General features: G+C 36.3%; 1 protein-coding gene across 1 annotated transcript in view; it reads right to left on the reverse strand.

Annotated features, from left to right (window-relative positions):
- Positions 1-23,568, reverse strand: part of LOC143188789 (peroxidase) — a 154,285-nt gene that overhangs the window by 102,361 nt on the left and 28,356 nt on the right. Inside the window, exons 2-3 of the mRNA XM_076393232.1 lie at positions 14,900-15,006; positions 4,784-4,853 (exon numbers count right to left, since the gene is read on the reverse strand). Of these exons, the coding sequence (XP_076249347.1) occupies positions 4,784-4,853; positions 14,900-15,002 (173 nt within the window). The 5' untranslated portion in view covers positions 15,003-15,006. The remainder of the gene's footprint in view (positions 1-4,783; positions 4,854-14,899; positions 15,007-23,568) is intronic.

Consider the following 23,568-nt stretch of genomic DNA (forward strand, 5'->3'; position numbering starts at 1 on the left):
TAGCTTTAGAGGAGGCATGACGACAAAGCGTACGTAGATCATAGGCGATTTTATGCTAAAGCGCTAAGTAATTTATCTATTCATTTTTTGTTCAAGAACGAAGTAAATTTCGTGAATAACATGTGTCTATTTTTCATATTACAGTTCTGGGATTTTAAAAAGAAAGTCCGTAAATGAAAGTATGGGAGAAGCCGCGGTCGGGGTCGCAGCGGCAACCGTGATTCTGATGATTATAAATATATTTAGATATATTTAAATATATATAAATATATTTAAATATATTATAAATAATTAGATTATAAATAACGCACGTTCGCCCGCTGGAGTCGAGTAGGTTGCAAGCGACGACGCGCCCGCCACAGCAGTGCGACTCGACGCAGCGTCAACTTTCGGCAATTTTCACAGGGCCAATTTTAAAATGTCCATCTTTTTGAAAGTTTGTCCATCAAGGGGAAGGATCAAACTATATTCTCCTTTTTTTTTCAGATTTTTAAAATCGCGCATCATCTTAAAAACCTGCATTTGTTTAAAATAATTGCAAAAAAGATGATTAAAAAACAAGTTTTTTTAAACGAAATAATTTTTTTTACAAACTTCAATGTTTTCTCTATAAGCACCGTAAAGCTCATCTCCATCCGCTTACTAGTTCAATAGCTATAATTTATTAAAAAAAAGGTAGCACTTAACTTCAAACAGCTGTAAAATCGACAATTTTCAAAATTTTGAAAAATCCTTTAGGGTACGTTTAAATATCGTTAAAGACTACAACATATTCAAATTTGAGCAAATTACAAGAACTTGCTCCGAAACGTGCCCGATTTCGCGTGGAATGACCCATACGGGATATTCTATTATCTTATATACATATATTGTATAGTAAACCACTAAAATATAATATTAAAAAATAACGAAATTGTTGACGCCGGTAATAGACTTGAATGAATTAGGAACATAAAACATATAACGTATCTCATCAGTGACTAATGAATACTAAATACTGAGACCGAATACTAAACACCCAAAAACAAAAGAATATCTAATACAACTGCAATCTAGCTAGAATATCAGACGTGTCGATGTGCCATCGTGCCATCGTGCCGGCAGATAGAATACTCCAATACGATTCAATGACGACATTTGTTTACATTGTACCTTTCTTTCAACAAAGTAAAAGATTTAGTAAATCCACAAATTCTTACTTTATTATTCCATAACTGTATTACAATACAATTTCTTCAATATAATCACTCTAACAAATATTTGCTGGTAAAGTGAAAACATATAAAAGTGAAAATTGGAAAAAAAATAAATTACCGTCGTCCGTCAACTTCCACGTAAAATTCAACAGAAATAGTAGCACAAACTTTTGTAAATGACTGTGTTGAACTTGTTACAAAGAATGATTGACCGTTTAACATTTTCGCAAATTGAGATCTTGGAAAAATAATAGACTCCTCATTACAAACAATAGATCGTTCGATAGCAAGTAATCCTATTATATCAGAGTCTACTATAAATAGAGTAGTAAAAGTTAGAAATGAAATACAAAACGAAATAAGAAATAAATTAAACTATCTAAAAATTGATAGAGCAACTCGCCATAGCATATCATTTATAGGCATTAACACTCAGTAGGTACATGTTAACTGCTAAAATAACAATTCGCACATTTGGTTTTAAACAATGTTTGGGATGTAAAGCCGTACGTCGACGGCTCGTCGCCACAACAATATAATATCACTCTATGTACTATTTACACTAAAATGCAGGTGCAATTTTGCATTTAGTTCGTCAAAATTGAAAACGGATATTCTAATATAATTGAAATGTTTTTATCTATCTTTCCTTAATATTGAGAAACTAGCTGTAAATGCTCCTTATGATAATCGTGTAGCAAGTAATGTATGCAACTGAGATTTCTTTTTCTTAATATTTCTTATACAGCAATATATACGTAATAAAAACTTTTTCGTTTCATTACAAGTGTCTTGCTCTCGGGTTTTACGGGTCAACGTTACATGGGTGTCCTTACGTTGCACGTACCGCACTACTTTAAAAATCATTTACACGCGAGTAATCGCGCTGCAATCCGATTACATGCTGGCACTGGCTGTGCACGGGCATCCGCGCTTCTCCGCGTTTCTCTAAAAGCAGTCTTGTTATTTCTGATTTGTCGCCACTCATATACGAAATGTTTCAATCTACCCACTCTACCAATAGTCATCTGAACTTGCGTTCTGTGATTCTCTGATTCTGTGCCCTTAGATTGAGGAGTTGTTTGGTCTTTAACGCTATCCGAGGATGACTGTTGGTTTAAATATTTTATGTTCCTGCCTAATAAACGAGTGACCTCCTCGTCTGCAGGCTTTTTTAATTTCAAGTCTGTCTTGATCTAGGAGTGGTGTGATTCTTAGTGTGATTCAAAGGTAGCTGGCTGTTCTTTGATTTCTCTGGACATCTTTTCTAAAGTATTTGTCACCTTCTTTTCTAATAATTTGTTTCTAAATGGAAAGTTGTATGCCAATTGTGGCTCGACTATGTAGTTTGTGGCAATTTCTGTGTTTAGATTTGAGACATCCAACGACATTGATATATGTATACTGCTAGCATGTACAGGATGTCCCAGAACTGGTGGTATAAGCGGAAAGGGTGATCCTACCTCAAAAGAATAAGACTAAAATATAGGATACAATTTTTTAATATCATGCTTCATTTTCGAGAAAATTGACTCTAAATTTTAATCGAGTGCAAACGTGATGAAGTACAGTTTTAGACATTTGAGAGATAAAGGGAGAAAGGGTAATGCTTCTAGCTTACCGGAGAGCCAGTCACTAGTCAGACCGAAAATTTCCCCCTTACACTGTGTACCCGTCACGTACCCAAAACTGTATTTTCATATGCTTGTATTCGATCATAGTTCAAACTCATTTTTTTCGAAAACGGAGCATGATACGAACAAAATTTATTGTGTGTTTTCGACTTATTTCTTCATGTAGAATATGTATACATATTTATAATTCTATAGTCCCTATAAATTATTAGTTTTGTTACATCACATTCAAAGTATTGGAATGAAAGAAATGTTTGGAATACGAACACAACTGTATCGAATTTCACTGTTTAATAAATATTATTAAATGGCAGAGTAATAATAGGCTCATGCTCTTTCTGCAACTCTACACAGTTAAACTTTTGCCAAATCTGTAACAGTTCTTCCTAACTAAACGGTTCGCGTGCAACATATGGTGTGTTCCAAAACATTTTCTCTTCCCAGCAAGCATAATACGTTTATGTAAAAATAATTAACATTAATTTTCAATATTATGAACCATTTTGCAAACGGGTGTTTCCGCAGATGTTTCCCGATGCAGAAACGCAGATTCATTCCTGTAAGTCATGACGATTAATTTTTTCACACTGTTTGAAATCGTGGTTGTTCGAAAAGATCTTTCAGGTTTTAAGTAATTGCACGTCATGTAACAACTAATACTGTTCTCGATAGACCACTCTCTAATGAAGTGAACACAATTTTCAAACAATGAGTTTATTTAACTTAGAACAAATATTACAGAAAACAATATGTTATTGATACTACAGCTATGACTTTCTACCGAAGTATGTGTCTATCTGTCCATCTCCATCTGTCTATCTAATCTCTACGTTCTTGACATCTTGTCTTGTAGAACAACTTATAAAAAGAGCGAAAACATGGACTCTGAATCGGAGCATTGCTTCTTTGTGAGAGGTTAACGGCCATTTTAGGCAACACGCGCCTACTTCTAACTAGAACGTGCATACTGTACTCCGCTCAGAAAATGTTCTCCAGGATGGTAGAGAGACAGGAGGGGCCTCTCGGTCTCCATTGTATATGTATGTGTGGCTGCGTATGCGAGAGGCAAAAGTATATGTGAGACTTGTTATGTCTTCTTTTACTCTGACCAATTAGGTCTGCATATCTTCCGGGAATCATCTCTTGAGTGGAGTACAGTACTTCGGAATGATGCAGCTGCCATACCTCGTGGAAATGAACGCTAAGTCCTGTGGAAATAACCACTAAGGACCGTGAGGTGATGTCTCCAAGAGAAGGCCCAGAGTACTTATGTATCGCGAAGGTCGTTTAACTAAAGACTGCCCTCAGGTTTACAATACGTTTATCGCTATTATGTACGGCAGTGCCGTCCAAGCAAAGACTCGTGAGATCTGTGACCTCTCCTACTCCCGTTTCCGTCGTCAAGTAAACCACGCGACGTTATGAAGGCCAACATAGTATGTTAGTGTCCCTGCTTACAAGAAAGCTCAAATACTACGAATGTTAGTGGAGCAACAGAACGATTGGAAGGGGAAGCAGGCGAGTGAGGGATCCTCACGCTAGACAGAGCTGATTTACGGGGTTCAGGACTCTATAGAAGCACACGTGTTTGTCAGATCGAACAATAAGGCGACTTCTAGGGTTCCTAAATTACAGGATAAAGTAACTAAATAACTGCCAATAATGAATATTATTCCTTTTTCAAAAATAGTTTGCTTTGCTTGTCCACATTGTAAACTACATATGGAGATATCTTAGCAGTACCCTGTACATAAATATTTTCGATGAAGTGATTGACCTCAGTTCTCTAAACTTCAGTACCTCTATTGTCTGAGCTAATAAGAATAGATGGGTATGCAAATGGGCCTCTGTTATCGGAACTATTCAGTTATCCGACCTGCTTCGTCATCTCACATGTTCAAATAAACGAAGTTTTACTATATACGAAAAGGAAGTTGATATTTTTATACGTACACAGTACCCAATAAATTTGTTAGTAGTCCCGTTCCTTCCAAGTCCAATAACTGCTCGTTTGATCCTAAAACTAAAAAAAAAAAAAAAAACAATAAATATACATTAAATTTGATAACACATGATTTCAGGAAGATAAAACAAGAACATTATATAGGGGCAGCTAGCCGAATTTGGGCCGGCGCACAGTGATCTAAAATCCCGAAAATGTGGCGAAAATATGAAAGCGTCTTATGATTTTTGTGAAAATTAGTATATCAGGGTTTTTGAGGTTACTGATAACGAATCTAAAGTCAAAATGATAAAAAAACAAAATAGTGAACTCAAAATGCCGATCTAGTGTAATAAAGAAAATACTAGAATCAATAATAGTTGGTATTCTGGGGTTTTCGAAGTTACTGATAATAAATATAAAGTTAAAATGACAAGAAACAAAATAATGGACTCGAAATGACGGACAAATATGTTAAAAAATATCAAAATCATTAAAAACTATATCTAATTTTGATTTATATTATCATTTCACTAATTCAATAGAACACACATTTCAATAAATGAATCAAAAATTTATTGACGTTAACTTTTATTATTATTTGCATAATTATACATAATAAAAATGAAATTGTAAATTCTCATATGTGTGCATATAAATAATTTTATTTAACATGTTTACAGCATTTATACAAAGAAATCGAAAGTATCTCTGTCCCCATCGTTATTTTCGAGTAAATCATTTGCTACTGTTCTTTCACTACGGCTATTTATATTTCTGGATCATTTAATAATTCTCTAACTTGTACTGGGAGACATTTAATAGCCTTCTTGATTGTATGTCTATGTCTGGTGCTTGAAATAACAGGATCTGAAGAAAGTATCAATCTATGAAATACATCTTCCAATTTTTTTATCCTAGATGTCTTACGGGAAAAGTCTGCGCGATATTTTCTGATGTCCTTGTTACGGGCTTCCAGAGGTTCTTCTGAAAACTGCCTAATTGGAAGAAGTGCATTTTCGATGTACTTGAAATCCGTGTATCAAAATTTTGTGGACTGTTGTGGGCATTGGATACCACGCATATTTTTTTATATATAATTTTACCGTGTTTAGAGCATAAATGTTAAATTTAGAGGCATTTATTTTAAATCCACAGGATAGCGCAATAAGGATTATATGAAATCGCTCGATTAAATTTTTGTCGATTCTGACGCCTTTCCAGTGTAGCGACTAGCACTACCATTCACCCTATCATAAAATCGGGAAGCGACGAGTCGGCCGGGGTTTTTCCCGAAGGTTTGTAGCGAGGAGTTTTCGCCAAGGTTACCCATCTGGGAACCAGATGTATGTAGGCCTGCGTTTCGTGCCAGGTAATTTTTCCGCGCGTATTGAAGGGACATTCCTTGACCGAGACTCGAACCCGCCAGGTCGCTGTCGAGCTATCGCTCAGTTTTTTTTCTTGTACTTGTTTTTCACGTCGTAGGTTTGACGATTAAAAGAGTGTGGTATATATTTACGGAGTGAATTATTATTTTTGTTACCTACCACCTCACCAGCATTGGCAAAGAAACGGCGAGCAGTGTTACCGTCATTAGTGTTTCCGGGTCCTTGTTTCGGTTTATCAACTATAAGACCCAATTCTGATTTAAATAAAGATTGAATTAATTTCTTTCTCTCTTCTAGACGTATCTTATCTTCTTCTTTCCGCGCCTGCCAATTTCTTATTTCTAATTTATAAGAAAGATGTATAAGCTTTGTAAAAGTTAAACTGTAAGAAATACAACAAAATGTATTAAAACTTTTTGCTCTATTTCTGCTCGTCAATACATCTGTAAAATTACTGAGTGCTTTAATTACACTGTTCAACACGGGTCTGATTTTGTAAGCGTGAATAAACATTTCTTATAGATTTCGACGTGCTGATTACGAATCTGCAAACCGTTTTTTCACAGAACATACAGTTTTTGAAAAAATCAATTTTGAAAAAAATGACAAATTTTCAACTTTGGGATTTTTTTCTGCTTTTACCGTAGAAGTTATTTAGTTCCTCTTTGCACGAAATGATTCTGTGGACTCTCCCGAATAAAATAATATAAATAGTTATTAGATTATAAACATCGAAATAGGTTTAAATAACAATTAAAGTGAAAAGGACACCCAAAACGCACCCATTTTTGCTGATATTTTTCACTTTATTTTAAAAAGTAAGGGTCTAGGAGAAAATTTGACTATACCACGCGATAGAGCAAACCTTTCTACTAAGGAAAGCATCAGGCGAATGTCCAAAATTATTTTTGTTTTCAATATAGAAATAAAATAGTTTGGCGAAACGTGCGGCGGCGACAGTAGTACTCAATGACGTCAATGCGTATAGGGACCGCTGAACGGCAGGCGGTAGGCGAGACGTCCTCCGCGCGCTCCGCTGTCATTGAGTACCACTGTCGCCGCCACACGTTTCGCCAAACTTTTTGTTAGGTTAGAGATAAAACAGAGTAAAATACTGACAAGTTTAGTTCCGCTTGAACACAGCAGGCAGCGCCTAATCAGGAGGCCCGAGCTGCCCTGAGTTGGCACGCGAGTTTCGAGAATTTGACGCACCACTACACATGCAACTATACGAACTGCGTGTTTCGTTCATGTTCCACAAGAAGTCCCATGAAAAGTCATTCCGAGTGACATTGTAAGGTTCGAACATAAAGTGAGCTCGGCGGTTCGGACTGCTTCGGACGGCTTCGGAAAGATTCGGAAAGAAGCTTGAAACGCTTAGGTCCAAGTCACCGGCAAGCGCAACAAGGCACAAGCAGCCTTTTTGATATTATAGATATTTTTAATGAGATCTTCAAAAATTTTTATGAAATTTTGAGGGGTGAGTTTAAAGATCAAACGATGACATTCTCTGTGTATTTTGTACGAAAAATTAAATTAACACAAGTTTATGTACAAGCTGATACAATCGAGAAAGAGCGATTCTACATGCAATAATAAACTAAAAATAAAGAATATAAATTGTTTATAATATTTATATGTTCTTAGGTCTGGGTTAGGTCTGGGTATATACAAAATAAAAGGAGACATTGCTAAAAATACATTAATTTAATATATTTATTTTTTAATTGTAGTAATTAATAATTAAATTTTTGCCCCCGTTCCCCCTTCTTTCCCCCCGGCCAGGACCACGGTTGCCGCCGCGACCCCGACCACGGCTTCTCCTGTACTTCCATTTACGGATTTTCTTTTTAAATTCCCGGAATGCTAATATGAAAAATAGACATGTTATTCACGAAGTTTACTTCGTTCTTGAACAAAAAATGAATAGATGAATTACTTAGCGCTTTAGCACTTGAATGCCAAACAAGGCATTCAGTGCAAACAAGAGGCTAACGTGTCTCTATAAGGTGTCCCACATAAGGTGGCGAAGCCGTTAAGTGAAGATTCCTAGGGTGATTTTAAACAACCCTTTCCTTTGCAAACATGTACTCTGAAGCTTTGTTAACGAGTTATTAACGAAAAACATCGACCAATCCGTAAGCGCCTATAGCAGACAGAGCACAAGCTATGCATAGCGTTTACTCACACTGTGCTCGAGTCTTCTATAAAAAACTCAAGATCTCTATGTTATTGTCCAATTTCTCTTAAGCTATTAGATGAAAAGTTATGAAAAAAATCAGGGACACGTTAACTATTCCGATACATATTATGGAATTTTTTCAAATTTTTAAATTAATTATCCAATTTATAAAAAACAAAAAACGAGGAAAAAGAATTTAAAAATGCTGATTTAGTATTGTAACAAAACCGAATTCATGATCATATTAATTCAGTACATAAATATCACTAATACCATTGTGTAACATTTTTTTTCACATTTATTAATGTGATACGACATAATAAAAAATCAAAAGCAATGTTTTCGTAGTTGCTACAGATTGTACGCTACTTTACTGTGTATCAAAGTATTGAAAATTGTACAAGAATACTTATTTCATAAGGAATTAACAGATATTGGAAGTGTTAGTTGCTGTAATCGGTAAAAAGTACGGAAACATTGATTTTAATTTTTAATTATGACAGACCAAGGCCAAAAATGTTTAAATAAATTGAGATTAATAATATGACTGCAGTAATACGAGTAATGGCTGAACTTTACTTTGGGGAAACAAAAATTAATGGTTTTTTTTTATATATTTTAATAATATTGGACGAGCGGAATCCAAAAATGCAAATTTTAAGTTTAGGAATCCAGCGGTTGAAAAGTTATGCGTATTTAGAGGTGAGTATTTTTAAACTATTCACTAGCTATTTCGACGCCATATTGGCTTGTACAGGCAGCTTAGCCAATGAGCGGAGCCGTTGGATATGAGCAATTGCGCCACTGATATCATAATAGCGACCATTTAGGCAGGATAATTCAAATTTCGATGTTCAAAGTTTTACGAGTGATTTGATTTACGTGGTGATACCACAATATTCCCATGCGTTTGAGTTTAAGGTGTTCATTGCTAATTTCTTTGATTTTGTGTATTTTCGATTTTAATATAGAATTTCTTGTAGAATAGTAGTTTAGTATAGTATTTTAACATTTATAGTGTTGTAGTTTTTATAGTATTTCAGAATTATTTATAGTATTTTATGATTTATATTAGTTTTTATTTAGTATAGTAAATTAGTATAGCATTTTATTAACGTATTTTAAATATCTTATATATAGTATTCTAACGTTTCATTCATATATTTATAGTATTTTAACGATTCACTCATTTTATTTATAGCATTTTAACGTTTATATTAGCTTTTATTTAGTACATTCAAGTAGTATAGCATTAATTTTATTTTATTGTTACGTATTATTAACTTTTGCCTACTTTCCGTGTTTTTTTCTTTTTTATTAACTGTAGTATACTTTATATTTCTATTTTCTTGCAATTATTTATTTTTTTTCTTTTGTAATAATGAGTGTTGGTAAATGGAATTTATCGAATTTACCAAATTCAAAAGAAAGTGCGATCGCCTGGGCTCGAGAGCATGGATTGTTAAGGACAGATAAAAATTGTTCTGTCCATCGAAAGCCGATGAAATTATATAAGTCATCGCAACACGGTGCTGGGCGGTTCCTCTGTTCGGTTGGAAGGTCCAGATGCAAACAATTTACAGCCACAGTTGATTCCTTTTTTGAGGATGTCCGTTTGCCTTTTGATAAAGCGATAAAGTTAGAATTATTTTTCGTGATTTCATCAAATTAACGATTAAAAAATTTAGAAGATTCTTAAAAACGTTTTTTTGTTTTTGTAATGCTCGTTTTAGATTGATGTATTGTTTCACGCGAGATTTTTCGTACGAAGATACTGCCCACGAATTGTGCGACTTCACAGAAGAAGATAGTACCAATTTATCATCTGCCACTATTTCTGCGCGGTATCAATATTGCCGAGAAATGGTTGTAGATCATTTCTCAAAAATTCAAGCAGGAATGCCTAAATTGGGAGGCATTTCCGAATCTGGATCTCGTATCATTGTTCAGGTATCTTATATAACTGTTCTATAGTACTTTTTCCATTTCTTTTCTTAGTTTTTATTCTGTAGTGACACATTGTTAATTTTATATTATTGCATTTATAAAAGATTGACGAAGCCAAATTTTGAAAAAGAAAATACAATCGTGGCAGAAGAGTGGAAAGCCACTGGGTATTAGGTATAGTCGATACCAAAACGAACGATTGTCGAATGATAGTCGTTGAAAATCGAGAGGCATCGACTTTAATCGACATCATCGATAGACATGTAATTGCCGGCAGTGAAATACACACGGACAGTTTTAAAAGTTACGCGGGACTTACTGCCCGTGGATATATCCATAAAACGGTAAAACATAGTATTGAATTTGTAGGTAAGGGTTAAACTAAACTTCGTGTTGAGGATCAAAATTTTTGGTAATTATTTAGAATACGTGCCTCCTCACCGATTTCTTTGAAACTTTTTTATACCATGTATCTTGATACGTGGATTAATTTTTCTAAATGAAGTAATTGTCGCTCTCTTTTCGTTTTCGAGATATAAATTTGTATATGCTTGAAAATTATGGTGGCAGGCCGAGGGTAGGTAGCAAAAAGGGGATTTGAATTGGGTTAGAGCTAGGGCCAGTAAAAGAGATGTTTCGAGTTGGTTAGAGCTAGAATCAGGAAAAGAGATGTTTTAAGTTGGTTAGAGCTAGGGCCAAGAAAAGAGATATTTCGAGTTGTGTTACGTCCCCGTAACTTTTGACAGTAATTACCAGAGCCCATTATCTACGCATATATACAGGGTGTAACAAAAATGTCGCAGTTCCTTAAAAGGGGTGATTCAGGGGGTGATTTGAAACAACTTTTTCCTTAGCGAAAATGTAAGATGAGGCTTCGTTAACGAGTTATTAATGAAAAACACCGGCCAATGAGAGCGCGAGTTTGCCGTCCGAGCGACTGCGGTAGCGTTGGGTACGCGCTGGGTGCTACGGTTGTACTCCGAACAAGAAAATCGGCATGCGTCGAAGGAAATAGCATTAGTATGAAAATATTTGCATAACGTATAAACGAAAAAGCAATGCAACAAAAGAAATGAACGGAGAATTGGAGAATTAACGTTGAAGATAGAAACGTTGAAAGTAGTCTGCGTTAGATTTAAAAAATAATAATCATTAATGAATTAAATGCAATTGATCTGTAGTTTGTAAATCTGTGTCACTGGGTCACTGTACCGATACTGGTCATCGACCGTCGGAATGGTTTGGGTTAGGTTTGGGTAGAATTTTTCCAAAGAAGCTCCTTGTACCCCCCACGTAGTTTTAGCACCTCAGACCTTCCTTGTTCGGACACTCCGAGATCATGTCTCCTTCGAAACCAAAGCAATAAAGCCATAAATTACCTAAACGCGTGCCCTAGCATAAACCATTTCGACGGTCGATGACCAGGATCGGTACAGTGACCCAGTGACACAGGTTTACAAACTACAGGTGAAGTTTGTCCTCTTCTTCCTTTATTTTTCGTTGTATTGCTTTTTCGTTTATACGTTATGCGAATAAGAAATTTACATATTCGTGTTTTTACGTTGCACGTAGTTTTCCTCGATTTTAAGTAATTATTCACTTCAAGTGATACACAAAAAAAGAACTCGGTATTATTTATTATGTCGCTTTCAGTTTTCATACTAATGCTATTTTCTTCGATGTATGACGACTTTCTTGTTCGGAGTACAACCGTAGCATCTAGCGCGCGTACCCAACGCTACCGCGGTCGCTCGGGCGGCAAACTCGCGCTCTCATTGGCCGGTGTTTTTCGTTAATAACTCGTTAACGAAGCCTCATCTTACATTTTCGCTAAGGAAAAAGTTGTTTCAAATCACTCCCTGAATCACCCCTTTTAAGGAACTGCGACATTTTTGTTACACCCTGTATATATATATATATATATTTCGTTCCCTCATGAATTTGTTTACAACTTTCTCGATCGGAAGAAAAGATTACCACTTCCACTAAAAAAAGTAACCGAGGAAGACCCAACTTCCTTGGTGTCAACTACCAAATCACGTTCGAGTATTTTGACGAAGCTACACCCCGCGAAGTCGCGCTGGAGAGATGCGAGGGCACGAGGAAAGAAACTTCGGAAAGAATCGTCAGTATCGATCGTAATTTCGCCGCCGAACTGTGTAACATCTTGTTTTTATTTATGGAATGCCACGGCATTGCAGACGTTGCGCCGCAGAATGTTTCAAAATAATTCACGATCGTGGGATTTTTAGTTCAGTGTGTTTCGTGATTGTCGATCGTTAAAATGTCAAGTGCTTGTTTGGTAAAGTGATTAGTGTTAGTGACCGCGGAGGGTTATAAATGCAAGATGACTTCCTGAGGTATTGTATGCCTGCAATCAGCAGGACTTAGGCTGTAGACTACCTGTGCATCATCCCCTAAGGCCCAGAATCGGCACAGTGACCCAGTGAAGCACGTGTTTAATGGGTGTTGAATGGGTGAGTTGTACAGATAGTAATAACATGTCTGCTTACTGGAATGAGGGAGTCATAGTATTAATTTCAATTTATTTAAACATTTTTTGCTTTGAACCGTCATAATTAAACAAATAAAAATCAATGTTTTCGTACTTTTTGCCGATTACAGCAACTAATACGTCCAATTTTTGTTCATTCATTATGAAATAAGTATTCTTGTACAGTTTTCAATGTTTTAATACACAGTAAAATAACGTACAAACCGTAGGAATTACGAAAACACTGCTTTTTATTTTTTTTACTATGGCATTACTTTACTAAATCGGCATTTTTAAATTCTTTTTCCTCGTTTTTTATTTTTTACAACTTGGATAATTAATTTAAAAATTTGAAAAAATTCCATAATATGTGTCACGATAGCTAACGCGTCACTGATTTTTTTCGTAATTTTGCATCTAATAGTTTAGGAGAAATTGGGCAATAACGTAGTGATCTTGAGGCGTAGTGATCTTGAGGACTGGACGGCGTCCGTCCGCTATAGGCGCTCTCTGATTGGTTCATGTTTTTCGTTAATAACTCGTTAACAATGCTTCAGAAAACATTTTTGCAAGGGAAAAGGTTGTTTAGAATCACCCCAAGAATCTCCCCTTTACGGCTCCGCCACCTTATGTGGGACACCCTGTATACACACCTAATACATAAGCTTGGCATGGAATTATTGGTCGAGAAAGGAGATTACTGGTCGCATCAACGAGGATCCATGCGTCAGGGTTAGGAATAGGCCGATAATGATGTGAGATGCGTCAACCAAGCGAGAGGCTCGAAGGAAGCGCCGCGTAACGAAATTCTGATGAGCGCGGAAGTCTCGTTCTTTTTCCTACAAAAGACGCTGAGAGGCACCGGATATACGGTAAGCACTTCTTTTCAAACTTCCTCGAGAGTCCATTAGAATATCGTGCTCGTAAAGATAATCACTGGACTCCTGGTAGTCGTCACGGCCTAGTGGTAGGAAGCTAGTGAACAGGATTATCAACAACCTGCGGACGCAAACCATATCATGTTCGTGCTATTCACGATGTTCCTTTCGGGATTTTTGTCTACGAAACCTTGTCACGCGGATGTCGTACTTGACGTAACCACGTCGTAACTCGTACGTTTGAATTCGCGACCATTGAACGAGTAATGTTAAGTTTATCGTCCCCGCGGTCTAGGAGCCGCGGGCCCCGCGTGTAACCTACGTCGTATTTATTGCACAACGTTGCTGGAAATACACCATCTTCTATCAAATCAACTAAGTATTCACTGGCATTATCGCCGTGAGAGTATCCGAGATCCGTAATCGTTCCTAACCTTGCACTTGAAAAACACCCAGCCCCTCTCCGCGTCTTTACCTAACCCAGGCCGTACAAAATTTCGGAAACACACTTTTCTCTCTGGTATCACACAATACTTGGCGCCCCATAAAAATTAACGACGTGAGGAGCATGCGGTACGAGATCGCTGGATCGTCGGCTGTGAACACGACTTACAGCGGGCAATCACGTTACAATATATAACCGATGCTCGGTCTTAGTTGCAGAAATATTTAAAAAAAAAAAACTGTTGCTGCTACATTCACTTATACGTATGCATTAGCAAATAATTATTATTAGATTGTAATATTTATAAAATTTAAATAAAAAAAAAAGGGAGAGCTGAAAATGCTATTAATAGAAGAATGAAAGACTATTATCACATGATTATTTGATAAAAATTATTTTTAACATCCCCAAACGTTTACAAAAAGTTACTAGAAAAGAATATCTAACAAAGTATAAAAATTCATAATTTATAGTAGTAATTCCCTAACAATGATTCGAAAATCACAAGAATTATGCATTTGCGATGTTATCTTACATTTGTTTCACAATTTTTTTGCAAGTTTATGAATCACAATCCACAAACCAACTATGTTACGATAAAATAACAATTTCTACGTATGTATTTCCAAGTTTTACTACTACAGATATGGACTAGTGTACATAACTTTCGTATAACTTAAGAATTAAAGATTATGGCAATAAATGTAACATTCAGTGTATTTGCTTATCTTCGTGAAAACTTTGGCTCAAAGACACTCCTACTTGTTAGCATATAAAATTTAATTATTCTTACCATGACTTCCTGATGACTGGTATTCACCATTCACTGAGATTATTCCTTGTAGTACCAGTGTAACAAGGAATATTGGGATACAATGCTCCATTCGTCTTCTCATATTTCTGAAAACACAAATAATCCCATTAAAACATTTGCGAACTTTTTTTATATTTTAATATATATTTACTGTCACTAGTCAGAAAAGTTTCTAATACTTACTGAATTAACCTATTAAGATCCAAAGTTAAGTAAACATAGTGTTACTGATAAACATAGGTAAATATATATCTACATATTATATAGGTATTATTTTAATAAGACAAAAAAGGTATTTTATATCGATAGATATTATTTTATAGATGTCCATTATATGAAGATGATTTACAAAAAACTGGTGTATTCTATTGTTACAAATACTTCAATTTTTACAGTTTTCAAAACGATGTAAAATTTACAAGGCGATTTTCTCGCCAGTGAACTCAAAGGCAGTGGCACCGCCTAAACAGCGCCTAAAAATTTCATCTCTGATATCGAGTGTAACATACAATGCTGACATAAATTTGTTCTACTTGTTTTTATAACGATTTGAAAACAATTTTTATACTTCTCAGTCATGCAAGACTTCTTATAAATACAATACAGTAATGTTGCGGACGAGAGCCGTTTCGTTTACACGGACGAGAGCTGTGGTTTATCCCCACTACCTCGTTTGATACGTGCCGCCGAGAAACCAATTCTTGGAACCATCGCGTTCGAGCTCGACGCCCGAGAACAAGGACGTCATAAAAAACAACGATAGCATTAGGGATTTAAATAAGAAAAATTGAAGTTTCTTATACGCGAACGGATTTTCACGCAAGTAATACCAATCGATTCCTTGTGCTCTCCCGATTAAAATGATGTCAAACACGACATGATTCCGATTATTTTTAACAAAGATACATAAAACTTGGTTTGTAGAACGAAAGGTCATGCTCATCGCGTTACGTAAACAGACCCGGGCGCGACTCCCGTCCGTCAGTGGTAGTCGATTTTAAGCACGACCAGTCCCGAGCGCTGCTCTCGTCCGTGAATGGTAGTCGATTCTAAGGCACGACTAGACCCGAGCGCGATTCTCGTCCGTGAGTGGTAGTCGATTCGACGAGCGCGGCTCTCGTAGTAGGGCTAACTCCCTATTATTCCCTCATATTTTTCTGTTTAATTACTTAATGATTTAAATTATTAAGAAAATGAAAGCGTAACACAAAAAGTATATAAGTTTCGTTTTAAATGTTTAGAAATTTTTATTTTTTTATTTTCAATATCTTCTTTCCGACATCGATTAAATATAATATACATAAATTCTGTTAGCCAAATCTTCATTTACTGTCATTTGTAGCTCGTAAAGAACTGATGGAAAAGTAACTTTGACGATTTTCCGTAACCGTCGCAGGGTTCCAACCTTTATTATTTAAATATCTTTATTATAAATAATAGGAATCATGTCGTATTTGATATCATTTTTATCGGGATAATTCTATTAAATCCCTAGTGCTATCCTTGTCTTTTCTGACGTCTTGATTTCGGGCATCGAGCTCGAGCGAGACCCTTTTTTTTGCTTCTCCGGTCGTGTACCAATTATCTCGGCGACCGAGAGCAAAGGAAGTCGAATCGACTACCAGTCGCGGACGAGAGTCGCGACCAGACCCGAGAGCGGCTCTCGTCCATAACATTACTGGAGTAGCTCTAATAATATTCTACATATAGTAACTTTTTTAAAGAACTGGATGGCTAATAATTGAGTAGAGTTTCTTTTGATTCTGTAACTTCACCAAAAAATAAAAGTGTTTGAAAACATAAAAATCTTTAAAAAGCATACGATAGAACTAAAATATAGGGAAGTGTATGTTTTGTGACGTAATTTCAATTTCTGTTACTTTTTTAATTGCACATTATTGGTTTGTAACCTATCTACTAATAGAAAACGTAAATAAAAGTAAAAAATAATATCATTTATACTTTATATCATGCTATAAATACTATGAAAAAGAGAAAACTGTTAATTCGATCAGCTAGTAAATTATCTCAAGGAAGCAAAGTTAAAATCTAAAAACGGTTTCAGAAAGAAAAAAACAAGAAGATTAAGGCATAATTATTTTATATAAGGTTTACGACATGTTGTCCTCGACAAAACAACGACAGCGGGCCAGAGTGGCTATTCCATTGTCGACTTTCTTGGGTTGAACACTAAACCATTCGATTTCGCTACCCTCAACACGAGGGCAAGTTTACTGGAAGTAATTTTTACTTTCCATGATTCTATTTGAATCTATGTGAAAATGGTATAAATAAATATTAGTGTTAGACAGAGTGTATAGTCATTATCCTCCACGTGTATCACCTCAGTTTTAAAAGTTATCTTTAACTAAATTCAAGATAAAATGTTAATCTGATAGTTAAGATGACAATTATATTAATTTCATTTGTGTGTGATCCGTGACTGTACCTATATTTTTTATGTCGATGTATGTACTAAATTATGTGAGTATAGCAACGTAGAAGCCAATAGGTTTCTATGGGACGATTATTGATTTATATGACATTTACTACATACCATATACTATGGACCAAATAAATAATATAATATGTTGTAGTCACTTAAATGTAAGACGTTCCGAGAACGTCGTGTATACGTGTGCGTAAGCGATACCGTGAATCCATGGAACGACGAAGATTGCCGAAGTCGTTGACGACTATCGATTGGTAATCAAACACGAAATTTGTAACAAACTAACTGCGAAAACGGGAAGCATGGCGTAATTTGAAGCATGTGCCGTGACAGTTAATAAAACGATTCAATCTACTGAAGAGATCTCTCATCTTTTACTTCGTATCTCCATCAAACCTCCTACAACATACTCAGAAATGGGATCGATGCATGGAAGTTTATTCTAACGGAGTAATTAATGAAACAAAATTTCATCAGAACCGACGACATCAGGAGCTATCAACGAAAAGTGATCGGGTGACCTACTACACTTGTGCTGCACAAGGTCAACTGGTTAATGGTTGTCAACAGTCTAAACGCCAGCGAAGTGCGTGTTTTAGCTGTTGCGTCGTTGATCACCGTACGAAAAATCGTTTCCGAAAACAACAAACTGTCGATAATGTTGACAGTTAAAATCATCTGCGCCGCTGATCACTCCTTATCTTGTCTCGGTAAAATATGATGTTGAAGATAGAGGTGGTAACATCTGTATCTATGACGCCGTTGTGGTGGTAGATTTAGAGTCTAGTTAGCCTAATCAAAGTCAGTTTCATCCCTGTACATTTGCGTTTAGCTGTCCCTGTCGAAGAGACAGAGGATAATGGTGCACATGAGATTTTAAATATTGCTGTGATGAATGATACGTCGAAAGCGTCTGATCAATTGGATTTAGCAAACTCCCTAAACACGTCCGACATAGTTAGAGTACGAGAAGCATATGACAAGGTTTTAGAGGTGCACGTCAAGCCTGTTCCTATCGATTTCGAGACGCACATACAGTTAAAGCACGATAAATCGATTTGTTTCCGTCGAAAGAGATTAGCGTTCTCAAATCAGCAAAAGCTGCACGTGATGTTCGAGGATTTGTTAAAGAAATGGACCATTAGACCGGGTAAATCAGAATACGCTAGACCTATAGCGTTGGTTCATTAAAAAAATGAGGAGCTGAGACTATGCGTAGACTATCGCGAGATAAATAAGGTTACGATGAGGTGTAATTTCCTCACCCTTTCAGTTAAAGATCATTTAGACAAGGTAGGAAATAAAATATTTTATTTCAGTAAATTTATTTTAGTAAACTCGACCTAAAGGACTGGTTTCGTCGTGTCAAAGTAGGGGAGATGTCAATTAAATATACGCCTTTCGTAATGTCCTCAGGACATTTTAAATATCAGAGAATGCATTTCGATTTGACAAACGCTCCGCATGCATTTCAACGATACATTGAAAACATTTTTAAACCCCTCAACGAGCAAAACGAAATCTCGTTATATATCGACAACATTATAGTCGTCACCGAAAGAATCGGGGAGCACCTCCGAATGCTGTGCGAAATATTTTGGATTGGGCATCGATATAATTTAAGGAGTCTAAGGTTGAGTAAGTGTTCATTTTTACATCGAAAAATAAGCTGTCTTGGGTATTCTATAAGCAGAGAAGGCATACGGCCTAGCAGAGAATATGCGACGACGATAATGAATTATGCAACTCCGCATACTATGAGACCGGTACACCAATTCGTTAGACTAGTCCGCTGTACCTAATTTGTCGAGAATGGCTTGTGGTGACGCGTTAGACGATGGAAAAGCGATTTTCTCGGCGAGCTGGCAACGTCGGTTTGACTCGTAGGCCCTAGCGCAGGCCATGCAATAAACCGCGTGGGCCATGTGTTTTTCCTCCATCGCCACATCACTCTACGAACAGAAAATTCGAGGTCCCAAGTTTTGGGCACTGCTAATGAAAAGGCAGATTGCTACGAAGCGTCTCTTGGACGGTCGTTTTAGCTGTGGCTCGCTTGCCCTTCAACATCGAACAAAATAAAGTATTTTGTGCCTAATCTGTGTTGATTATTCCTCGCGTAGATCACCTCAGGCTAAACCACTGTATGACATCATAAAAAGCAATAAGTTCAAGTTTGAAAGCGAAGAATACGAGGCATTCAACCTGCTGAAGAAGCAGTTGGCTACCCAATCGGTCCTTGTCATATACTCAGCTAGTACAAGTAACTGAGTTACACTCTGACGCGTTCGCGAGCTGGTTTGGGACGATATTATTGCAGAGGCAAGTGGACAAAAGGTTGCAGACCGTGTCATAGTTTAGTCAACGGACGACACTGTCCGAATCAAAGTATCATAGCTTCGAATTGGAATATCTCGCAACCGTTTATACCTTCAAATGTTTTCACATTTATTTGTTGGGCAGATTATTTAAGGTTCTGACCGACTGCGATAGCTTCCGACTTACATTGAACAAACAGAACATAAACCCTCAAATTGCGCGGTAGACAAAGTTTCTGCAACAGTATGACTTTCAAATCGAATGTCGTACTGGATCCTGCATTAAACATGTAGACGCGTGGAATCAATGTCACATCATTTTGGTCTTAGAGGGTACTAATTTCGAATTCACCCCCTCAATAAAGCAGAACCAAGATACCGATATTAGTAGGATTCGGGAACGATTAAGGTCGGATTTCCTTTGCGCATTTAACTGCCGCGATTAAACGCGGCGAATAATCGCAGAGCACTGCTCAAATGGGAGAAGTATGGTGCTGTTTTCCATTAAGCGTTTGCAACCGATGCGTTTAGGTAAAAATGACCAGTCAGCCGTCCAAACGCTCGCCATAAGAACCCATGCTATTCCCAAACGTCAGCGACGCTGCGTTCCGCATCTGTTTTCATTTAACAGTTTGGGACTGGTGCCTTGGGACAGAATGGTTAGATTTCGTCAAACGCAATACGATTGGAGGCACACTGCTTGTAGGAGCAGTGTGGCGTTCAATCGCGCGGCGTTTCATCATCGCAGTGATGCAAAATCCCAAGTAATAACAAGAGACTTACAAATTCAAAGGATATCAGATTGTTTTTTATATTCTCTTTTCATAATAACACGGCTTATTTAAAAAAAAAAGAAGGTAAATATATCATAGCAGCTATTTCTGATGTGTGTGTAAATATTTGTCAAAGTTCGTACGTTTTATGTCGAATTTGCGAATCGATTTTGCAGAATGTTTACTCTAAAAAAAGAATAAAAGAAGTTTGTGTACCCGTAATTATAAGTAAGGGCAAATAATTAGTTACATATTGTTCTTTTCATTCAGCAACTTATTGAAAAAATATTAGTTAATTGTTGCATCCATTATTATAGTGAATCTATTATTATTGCGGAAAATTAAAATGAAAAGTGATATCATTGAATTAAATAAGAAAATAATTTAAAATCTGTACGTTAAAGAGTCAGTACGTAATTTAGAATTTACTTCTGATGCTTGAGACTTTATAATTTGTTACGTTATAAGTTTAAATATTCACATTCTACATACATATGTATATTATTGAAGAAGGGAAGAAAGAACGGAACAAGTGCAATACATATACATCTAGCACCTACAAAGGTACGCATTACAACCGGGTCATTCCACGCGAAATCGGGCACGTTTCGGAGCAAGTTCTTGTAATTTGCTCAAATTTGAATATGTTGTAGTCTTTAACGATATTTAAACGTGCCCTAAAGGATTTTTCAAAATTTTTAAAATTGTCGATTTTACAGCTGTTTGAAGTTAAGTGCTACCTTTTTTTTTTTAAATTATAGCTATTGAACTAGTAAGCGGATGGAGATGAGCTTTACGGTGCTTATAGAGAAAACATTGAAGTTTGTAAAAAAATTATTTCATTTAAAAAAACTTGTTTTTTAATCATCTTTTTTGCAATTATTTTAAACAAATGCAGGTTTTTAAGATGATGCGCGATTTTAAAAATCTGAAAAAAAAGGAGAATATAGTTTGATCCTTCCCCTTGATGGACAAACTTTCAAAAAGATGGACATTTTAAAATTGGCCCTGTGAAAATTGCCGAAAGTTGACGCTGCGTCGAGTCGCACTGCTGTGGCGGGCGCGTCGTCGCTAGCAGCCTACTCGACTCCAGCGGGCGAACGTGCGTTATTATTTGGAATCAAGGCGACTTCACCCAACATTACTCTACATTATCTCCGAGCATTTGCAAGGTTTAATGCAATCAATAAATATTGGTAACTCAATCTTCGTCTTATTCTTGAAAACATAAATATAATCTCTTAAATCCTAGCTTTCATTTCGAAGATTTTGGTATTAATGCAGAATGGCACTTTTTTGCAACTTCACATGGCAAAAATGAATGTGAACTCGTCAATAAGTATCATTGACAAAGAGTGAGTTACCAATATTTGCCGCCTTGATCGCAAATAATAACGCACGTTCGTCCGCTGGACACGAGTAGGCTGCCAGCGACGACGCGTCCGCCACAGCAGTGCGACTCGACGCAGCGTCAACTTTCAGCAATTTTCACAGGGCCAATTTTAAAATGTCCATCTTTCTGAAAGTTTGTCCATCAAGGGGAAGGATCAAACTATATTCTCCTTTTTTTTCAGATTTTTAAAATCGCGCATCATTTTAAAAACCTGCATTTGTTTAAAATAATTGCAAAAAAGATGATTAAAAAACAAGTTTTTTTAAATGAAATAATTTTTTTTACAAACTTCAATGTTTTCTCTATAAGCACCGTAAAGCTCATCTCCATCTGCTTACTAGTTCAATAGCTATAATTTTTTAAAAAAAAGGTAGCACTTAACTTCAAACAGCTGTAAAATCGACAATTTTCAAAATTTTGAAAAATCCTTTACGGTACGTTTAAATATCGTTAAAGACTACAACATATTCAGATTTGAGCAAATTACAAGAATTTGCTCCGAAACGTGCCCGATTTCGCGTCGAATGACCCGCTCGCAGGAGTCGTAGGGCCTGACCAGATGAAACGCTTGATCTGCGATTGACCTAGTGTAAGTGTACATATTGTTGTATTTAGATTTTAGATTATGTACATATTACTCAGACTTTGACCGAAGTCGGTCAATCAGTCAGACCGAACTGTAGACGTTTAAATGCGAGACATTTGCATTTAATGAAATGATGAAGATTGCCGACAGTTGTCGATCGTCAGTGGAACACAAAATTTGTAACAAGTTACAACGGCGAAAAGAGTCGTTAAAAACATGGCATAATTTAGAGCATGTGCCGTGCAGGTTAATAAAACGAGCCGAACTACTGAAGAGACCTCTCATCTTTCATTTCGCATCTCCACTAAACCTCTTACAATGTGATAATAACTGAAACGGTCGAGCAAACTGATAAATATTAATTAATTTATTAAATTGACCAGACATTATGTATAAAACTGTATTCCCTTTGAGCAATCTAATTGTCATGTAAATGCTGTACTTTTTTTATTATGATTTCTTTCTTTCTGTGAACTATTTCAAAGTATTGTAACACCTTCAGTACATGTTGATACATACATTGAAGAAAATATCGTCTTTCCTATTGACGCTGCACTCAACATGTTAAGAACAGCACGTTCATATTACACATCTATACGTTCTATGAATAAAATAATATGTGGTATGTGGAAGTGCAATTTTGCGGTGACAATGACAAAAAACGCGATGTTGCGACGCACGACGACACGCAGTGACAACCAATGAGCCGTTAGAGTTCTTTCACACGGTGATTCGTGAATCGCGCTTTAGATTATATATTCGTATTTCAAGAGTTCGAATTTTGAAGTGCTGTAAATAATGGGTTGCACCAGCAATATCTGGAAGAAAATTCAAACAGGCAGTAAAATTATCACTCAAAAATGCAATTTTAAAATTTCTATTCTGAAAGGTTCATGGTTTGAGCATTTCCACATCTTGCTAAACGTAGCATGCCAGTTCATATCAAGTTATTTATACCTTAATTCACCGTGTTATAATATATTAAAGAATCAGTTCGATATAGTTGATCATACCGTCGTCAATTGGGGCAATTTTATAGAAAAGCCATTTTTCTGTGATGTCTTGATCACCGTTTTCAGAAAATTGGAGAACCTGGTAAAATTGTAAAAATCGATGAGGCGAAATTCGG

This window comes from Calliopsis andreniformis, chromosome 3 (genome assembly GCF_051401765.1).
Source record: "Calliopsis andreniformis isolate RMS-2024a chromosome 3, iyCalAndr_principal, whole genome shotgun sequence".
NCBI classification, from domain to species: domain Eukaryota; kingdom Metazoa; phylum Arthropoda; class Insecta; order Hymenoptera; family Andrenidae; genus Calliopsis; species Calliopsis andreniformis.